The sequence below is a fragment of the Pseudorasbora parva genome, chromosome 8 (assembly GCF_024679245.1).
Source record: "Pseudorasbora parva isolate DD20220531a chromosome 8, ASM2467924v1, whole genome shotgun sequence".
Taxonomy (NCBI): domain Eukaryota; kingdom Metazoa; phylum Chordata; class Actinopteri; order Cypriniformes; family Gobionidae; genus Pseudorasbora; species Pseudorasbora parva.
The window spans coordinates 8266320-8275324 of record NC_090179.1 but is presented as its reverse complement, the minus strand read 5'-3'; the positions used below and the strand labels follow the sequence as shown (position 1 = coordinate 8275324).

At 36.0% G+C, this 9005-nt stretch overlaps 1 protein-coding gene across 2 annotated transcripts in view; it reads left to right on the top strand.

Annotated features, from left to right (window-relative positions):
* Nucleotides 1-707: 707 nt before the first annotated feature.
* The window catches only part of LOC137084086 (zinc finger protein 271-like), a 36927-nt gene continuing 28629 nt past the window's right edge, over nucleotides 708-9005 (top strand). Inside the window, exons 1-2 of one of the 2 annotated variants that reach the window (XM_067450032.1) lie at nucleotides 708-838; nucleotides 8263-8488. In XM_067450032.1, the coding sequence (XP_067306133.1) occupies nucleotides 8431-8488 (58 nt within the window). In that variant the 5' untranslated portion in view covers nucleotides 708-838; nucleotides 8263-8430. Of the gene's footprint in view, nucleotides 839-8262; nucleotides 8489-9005 lie in introns of those variants that run through there. The other variant, XM_067450033.1, reaches the window with a different exon arrangement.

The following is a 9005-nucleotide window of genomic DNA, read 5'->3' as shown; positions in this document are numbered from 1 at the left end:
TACTTTATATATATTATTTTATCAACAACTTTTATTGCCCCTGCTGATTGTGTCTGCATCAGGAAAATATAATTTTGGTTTTATTATATGAAAGCCATGAAGTAAAATCTTTATGTTTAAATGTTTTAAATACAGTTTTTAATTGCCCTAATAAACTATACTCCACACATGACCGAGCTTGGATGAGACAGATGTGTCTACATCAGTATACCTTATTTTTGTTTGATGTGTTGTTTTATAGATGTTTTGTCATTTTAAATATAATGTGGCGCTTGTTTGATGAGTTGCAGTGACTCAATTAAAAAAAGAGTTGGTACTGTGGAAAATAAGAGAGGAAACAGGAGAGCAGAGACTATTGTAACCGGATTAAGAATAGAGCATAATGAATTAAATAGCACTCTTCATATAATGGGGAAACATCCTACTGGGTTATGTGACCAGTGTCAGATACCTGAGACTGTAGAACATGTGCTTATAAATTGTTTTAAATATGAATTACAAAGACATGGAAAAAATAGGACTAATTGGACATGAAGTAAAGAGTATAATGGACTGCAGTAGAAGTGAAGATGGAATTAAATATTTGATTTGCTTTCTGAATAAAACAGGGCTAATGACAAGAATATGTCGACTGAAGTATCTGGGAAATAATTAGAACCAGAAGATGGCAGTAATGCAACATCAAGGATGCAAGCGGCCGTTAAAACCAGGTTAAAACCCGAAGAAGAAGAAGAAGAAGAAGAAGAAGAAGAAGAAGAAGAAGAAGAAGAAGAAGAAGATGAGCAGCAGTGACGTCATCACCAATGCGCGCGATAGCGTCGAGTCTTCTGGAGGAGAGGTGAGCAGGTCGCACTATTTCGCATATTTAAACTGTTGCAAAATATATTTTACATTGTTTGTTCATGCAAAGATACACGAGGTCGTTTCTGCTGTGTTTGAATCGAGTACAGCACTGATTTTTACATGCATGTGTCCATTTTGAGCTTATGTGCTTTTTGTCTTTTCATAAAGAGTTTTTTTTTCAGATTGGTGGAAAGGAAACTTCCAAAATGAATGATACTTTTAATTGTATATTTTATAGCTCTTTATCTAAATGCTTTTTGTAGATATAAATTACAATACATGTGTAGGCCATATTCTCAAAATTAGTTTTTTGTCCTGCACTGAGCCATACATCTCTAACTTAAGTTCCTTTTACACCAAACTCCACCGTTTTATTCCTATCTATATTCTGAAGTTTTTTTTTTTTTTTTTTCAAAGTAAGGTTTGCTCTTACTTTGCCAGATTCTATATATATTATTCCTAAACAAATAGTTTAAAATATATTTTTTTGTCTGGCTGTTGACTGTATTTTCTGATTTATGGAGTGATAAAAAGAGATATCCAATGAATCACCCCTCTGTTAAAACTAAAAAAATAAGGTCAATTAATTTTGAACCTGACTTTATTCAGTGTTCAAATATTTGTTCTAGAAATGTATGGAAATTAGTGTATATTTATTTAGATAACAAATAACTTTTATATTTAACATTTCAGAAAACTTGTTTTATTTTTTTTCAATAAACTTGAGGAAGTATGGTGATGGTTATATCTAGGCTAAATGTACCTATTAAGCTCACCACAATCTACATTGAGACATTTTAGTGCACAGGGTATTGGTTTCAGTACAAGAAGTTATGTTCAAATAAAATGAATTGTCTGTGCCTCACATAATGCAGGTCTATGGTCACCACCTCAAAGAGCATACACAGAGAAGTCCAAATTAAACAATCCCCCATCGTAAGTACACACTGATGGCCTAAGACATGAAACGAGCGGTTTGTGTGAGAAAACGAACAGTATTTATATTGTTTTTACCTCTTGTACACCACTACGCCTGACTGATCAGTTATAGAAATGCAAGTAACGCCCCACGAAAATGGTTTTACTAACTTACATCAAAACTACATTTTATTTCTTATTCATGTAATGCCAGCTTTACAAATAGAAATAACACATACAAAGACGTTGTTCACATACCTCCGTTGGATGTGAAAACACCATAGGCACAGCTGATGATGTCAGTACTATGCGATCCACTCCTTGCTTTGTAAAATCATCAGGGGGAAAATGATCGCTGCAGACCCTCCACAACTTTAGTACGTTTATGGGTGTGTTGATATCCAGCCGAAGAGCAATCAACCATAACTCCAAGAGAGCACGCTCATAAATTGGGAATTTGTGAAAGCTCACCACTCCCGGATGAGTTTGCGCAAGCATACGTAATTGTTTTCTTTTACGTTGGTTTAAACATCCAGGATAAGCGCAAATTAGTACCTTTTCTGTTAGCCGTTTCACCTATAATCTCTGTTTTGTGTAAACAACGAGAGACGTACAAGCGCGAGAGATCCACTTCCGGCGCTTTCCGCGCTTGCGCAGACTAAAGCCAGAATGCGCGAATGTCACAACAGGAAACACGCACGCGCCCTCGGATCAGTCGGGCGTAGTGGTGTACAAGAGGTAAAAACAATATAAATACTGTTCGTTTTCTCACACAAACCGCTCGTTTCGTGTCTTAGGCCATCAGTGTGTACTTACGATGGGGGATTGTTTAATTTGGACTTCTCTGTGTATGCTCTTTGAGGTGGTGACCATAGACCTGCAATATGTGAGGCACAGACAAGAACGGTTTGACCTAAAATGATCAAAATTGAAACTACTGGGGAAACAAATACTCCTACATCTCGGATGCCCATGAGGTAAGCTAAAACATATCAAAATTTAATTTCAAAGTGAACTATCCTTTTAATGGGTACATGTTTCTATCATTTACACCCCGTTCTCATTAAGGGATTCTTGTTTATTTTAAACAACATTTTCAAAACATTTTTTTATAAAGATTACCTTTAAGTGACAACCATCAATTAAGCTTAACTGGAACAGCAAACCTTTTTTTATTATTAATAAATATTACATTTATACATTTAAAAGTACAATTTGGCTAAATAAATAATCTAGGTCATGTATTTAGTTGATACATATTTTAACAAATATTATTGAAAATATCTATGAATTTATTATTTTTCTTATTTTTATCACACTGAAGCTGCTTTTTTTTTAATCACTTTAAGCTCACCTTAAAATAATATAAAAATATTTAAAAATTATAGGAGTGTAAAACCACAGAACATCAATAAACTTTATATGTATAATATAATTAGTGTAGCACACAATCTTATACAGCTAGTAAGCTAACTCTGTTGTGGGGCACCGGCGCTATGTTGCTTGAACAATCTTTTGGATCTAACTATAATTATTTCCCACATTCAGGTTCTAGGTTACAATATGCTAAATCTAAATATTAATCTCTTTTGCATTAAGAAGTATACTGTATTTTCTGGACTAAAAGTTACACTTTTTTCCAGACTGATCTCATGAAATGGCGTATGTATGACACTAGTGCTGCAACGACGCGTCGACGTCATCGATGACGTCGACTACGGAAATACGTCGACGTTCGTGAAATGCGTCGACGCGTCGTGTCAGACGTTCATCTCGCTTCTGCTCCTGGTTCTATCACAAAAACCTAGACCGCGAATATCAAAAGTATGGGAATACTTTAAACAGAGGCCAAACAGTGTTTCCCACACATAGACTAATTTGTGGCGGACCGCCACATAATCAATAACGGCCGCCACATTCGTCATTCATTCATTTTTACGCTATTTAAAAGAAGCACGCATATTCGTTTAGCTGCATTTCCTTAAATTCTCTCTCCGCCCTTTTGCGCGTCTCTTACTCACTCACACACACACGCGTTGCATTCGACCGTAAAACAAGTTTTATTGCATTTTGGCGCATTTAGTATGACATAGCTTTTAAAACCAGAGCAGTTGAATAACAGAGTTGCGACACGCCTTCATCACGCGGCAGCGCGCGGTCACGACGCTCATATAATTCTAAACAAGCCAGCGCGGTGTCAATCAATACAGACAGTGTTTCCCAACCGGGATCCCGAGCAAAAGTTGCGGGGATGCACTTACACTTCGGTTCATCTCGCATCTGATGACGCATCTTTAATATGGGTTGTAACTTGAAAATAATGCTGTAGCCTATGTATGTTTCTGTCGATGGATACGTGCTGACTCCTCAGGTATGCACTACAACAACAGCGATAATAAAAGAAAAACGTGGGCAAAACGGTCTCTCTTTGTAAACTTTATAAAACGCATGCGAGTGCTGCTGTACGTCCGAATATGAGCAGTCATTTTCACCGTCATCACCCCCGTGTAGCCAGGAGACTCGAATGAGAAGATCTGTCTCTGTGCACTCGTCCCAAAGCGCGCAAATATTGAGTTATCTTTCAAATCCTGTGCTTAAACGGACAAACTCACAAAAAGTATGTCAAAATGTCATAGCCTACTCTATTCCTTAAGTGAACTTTATACAGAAAATACGACGACTATCCGTGGGTCTTAAAGGGGCAGTAGCATTCACTGCTGTCTGTTTAATGTCAAACAAAAGATAAAGACATCACTCACTGCTCCTGACTGAAAAGCTTTTGTAAGTTTAATAAGGATTATTTTTTAATTTTAAACAGTTAAATGTGTGGTTATTTTACTTTTGATTACTTAATTCCATTTCTCTACCTAAAAACTAATGTTAGACCTACCTGAAAATCCTGAAAAGCATTGTTTATTTTATTCTCATCTTTGCTCAATAGTATTTATTTGTGCTGCTGCTTCTATTTAAGTTATCTGTTCTTATTTTCTTTATTTTCATTTGACAGTAGTCCTTTTTCCCCTGAACATAGCAAATACCGAACTGTACTGAAACGTGAACCTAAAACCGTGATACAAAGTGAACTGTGAGCAGTCTGTACTGTTACACCTTTAGCGTAACTTATGTGAGGGGGTGCCACAGAATTGTGAAAAATTTCAAAGGGTAAAAAAATTAATCGTTAGATTAGTCGACTAATCGAAAAAATAATCGTTAGATTAGTCGACAGAAAAAATAATCGTTAGTTGCAGCTCTATATGACACGCTAATTCGTCTGCCATTTTGGCGTGCTATCAAGACGCATAATCGCTTTTTAGTGTGTTAATCAACGGTGTTACATTCTACCCCCTTACACTGCCCCTACCCCTAAACCTACCCATCACACACACACTGCCCCTAAACCTACCCATCACAAGAAACATTCTGCATTTTTACATTTTCCAAAAAACATAATTTAGTATGTTTATAAATCCATTTACCTTGTGAACACATGCAGACACATTTTGAACGCGTAACTCAAACTCTTCCCTAAACCTACCCATTTGTGTATTATAAAAAACAGGATAAAACAGGCAGATATGACTGCAGGCACAATTTATTCAGAAAGGACAAATATTTCAAGTGTTCTGAGGCCAAATTATTGATTTGTGAATAGTGATGTTACGTTCGTGAACGAATCGTTCTTTTTGAACGAATCTTTTAGGTGAACGAATCGTTCTTTTTGAACGAATCTTTTAGGTGAACGAATCGTTCTCGTTCACGTAGTCTATTGACTCATGTTTCTCGTTCACTGAAATTCCTCCCTCCACCGCAGCGTGGCGCTATTAGCAGCGAGCGCATGCGCGGCTCTGTCGACTGTTTCATTCTGTCAAAGAATGACAACCTCAAGCCAATTGCGTTCGATTATGAGATGTGACGGAGCATTTGTTTTGTTGAATTCAGTGAACGAATACGCCCTTTGAGTCTGACTCTGAATGAGAAATGTCATTCGTGAACGAATTGGTAGGCTACATGTCGTTTGTTCGTGAACGAAATGAACCAGTTGTTGAAGGATACTGATAGCGAACAGCTCGGCTCGTGTAAAGAAAGAAATGTACACTTTACCACTGTAATAAAAACAAGTGTAATAATGCAGGTTGATGGTTAAATGATTACTACAGAGTAAAGTGTGTTTGTATTTTATTTTATGTTTGAACCGTTTTCTTCATTACGTTTGAGTCATGTCATGCACTTCTCTAAAACTGTAAAACAAATAAAAATGTGACCGTGGCCTATGGTTTAAAAGATCTCGTGCGTCACGTCAGTAAATAGCATTCTTATAATATTCTCTAAATAGCAAAGCACAGTTATAGACAAACCTCATGTTTATAACCCCATGTTTACCATAATCCCAGCTATATGAATGTCTAAATGTCTGACCAAACAAATAAATGTTAATCAAGCAAGAAAACAAGCAGATTATGCACATTTTAATAAAGCCAAATCAGTTTTTTTTATAAGTAAATACATTCGTTGACTTAAGACATTACACATAAAACACTCTTTTTAGTCACCTGCGGTCATATTTATGTAATATAAAAAAAAAAAATGTTACTGAACGAATCAATGAACGAATCTGAACAAATCATTTTGGTGAGCAAACTGAAAATGAACAACTCTCTTAAAAGAATCAAAATTTCCACAACTATTTGTAAAGAAAATCCCCAAAAGCGATCAAAACGTCGAGTCCATCCGCCAAAGATTAATAATACATTTCAAATATTGCCGCGGAAGTAACGTCAGGTCAGCTTTGACAGCATTGGCTGTCGTGTGTCTCGTGACCAATTGCGTCATTACGTCAGCTTTGATTGTAAAATGCCTTTGGCTCTCGTGTGTCTCGTGACCGATCGCGTCATTCTAAACTTGTGACGTGTGTATCATTTGAATCAGAAATATGAACGAGTGCGTTTGTGTTCTGTTCACAAAGAGGTGTGATCATCATTTCAGCGACTAAAACATTAAGATCAACTCTGTTTTTCACATGAAGATATCGTCTGACTTCAGAAGACTTGGAATTCAACATGAGTTAATACTTTTATACTGTTTTTTGGTCTGTTTTTGCAATAAATACATGTGTCTGTACATTTATTTGCCTGTTACGTGTTTTATATTGTTGAGAGTGGGTAGGTTTAGGGTAGGAGTGGAGTTAGTTGCTCAAATATAAAATTATGCTATAAATATTGATTCTGAGAGATCAGGTTGGCGGAATCACACGGCATAGACATACACGCCGAGATGATGGTTTGTTTCGGCGTAAACATACACGTGGATAGCTCAAAATATCTGTGAAATGACCTGGAGTAGGCCTAAATGCCTTCTGAGATTCTTTCGAGACGTATTTCATTCCGATTACTTAAACAAACCAATTCAGAAGGTGGTCTGAAAGCATTTCAGAAAAAAAATGGACAAGTGTAAATGTATCTGAAATTTAAGATAAGTCTTAGATTCTCAAAAACACAATCATCCTCAATAAAAATTAATAAATTATCTTACCAGTGCTTAGGTCGCACTCTCATATTGCAGTCTTTGAATTTGAAATGAGTTGCTGAATAAAATGCATCTTGAATCTGCTTTCGTTGCTGTGAAGTCCGTTAAATATAGGCTATACCGCAGGAATTGAAGATCTGATTTATATTCATTTTGCGGGGGTGTAAGGTATAAGACAAACTGCACGTTCTTTTAATTTTTTATTCGATTTGCTTGTTTTGTTTGTGAGTGCCATTGCGAGCAGTATCAGGCTGCCGTAGCTCGTCAAAAATGCCTAACAACAAGCTAACGTTACCAAACTATAATCACTAAAACATCGGACTTGTACATCACTATCATAATTGTTTGTCTTTGGTGATGTATTAATGACTTAACATCGCCTGTATCAAAAGAGAAATAGTTTCATCTGATGTTTAAAATAAATAAAATAGACATTCCCTTACTGGAGTACACATCTACTGAACTTTGCTCTCTCCCTCCTCTCCCGACCAGCTTACTGTTTTGTGTGTGTGTGCGTGTGCGTGTGTGTGAGATGCACGGTGGACCAATCCAAATTTGCTTTTTTAGTGTTTTACTACTTACACAATTAAGTATATATAATGATATTATTGATATATAGTGTACAGTAAAAAAAAATGCTAACCTCAGTTAAGATTTTAATAAATAAATCTAACTCAGTTGTAATAAATTGTTCACATGTTTGTCATGTTTTGACAATAAATGATAGTTTAAAACCACAGTAACTGTGTTTTCTACATTTCTTCTTTCTTTCACTCAGGAGCAAAAATATCCTGTTAAACTTTAAAGAAAAAAAGATTTTACATTTATTGTGATCTTTATTGATATCGACAGATATGGAAAATTATATTGTGATTAATTTTTGTGGGCCATATTGCCCAGCCCTACTTAAATGTGTAAAATAGTTTTAAAAAGTCAGTAATTGAGCATTGAGTTTGGATAATCTGCTTTTTTTAACAGAAGTTCATGTTCAGTGAAGCTCCTTCCACAATAATCCTGCCTTCAGTGATTTCACCATTACTGGATGCTGGAATATTCCCATCAGCCTACAAGTGAAGGCGAGCATCAAAGCTTCAGGAAGAGCTTGAATTTGCAAAGACTGAGTTTATTGAAGAGGACAGTGAGAACATGAGTGATCCAGAACCCTGCAGAATGAAACACACTTATGATCCTGATGAACAAAAAGGTTGGTGTTTATTATTAATACTGAAGCTTAAAAAGCTTCAAGAAGATTTAAATTTTGGTTTGTTGTAATCGGAAATATCTTTATAACGGCCCATTATGCTATTTTAAAGTTTATTACCATAACTGAACTCCATCTCTGTCCGGAGGCTTCCTGAAGCTCAGTGATTGTACACACTGTAAAGATAGTAATGAATATGCTGATTTTACACCAATCCCAGTGTGAGTCCAAATCAGTGATGAAACATTGGAAGAACTAGTTATTCAGCCTGAACCTTGAGCAGTTTCTCAGTGATGCTACTCAGTTTGAGGTACATTGAGATGTTTAGATGTTTCAAAAGTAATTTCTCACCATCAGTGTGTGTGTGTGTCTTTAGTCTAATATATTGCGGTGCACATGCAGAAACTGTATCAATAGCAGCACATACGTTAGCCCAGCACTAACATGAATGACTGATGTAAGTTAAAATTAAAATTTAATCATTTAAAATTAATCCGGCTCCGTCCTTTACCTTGACAGA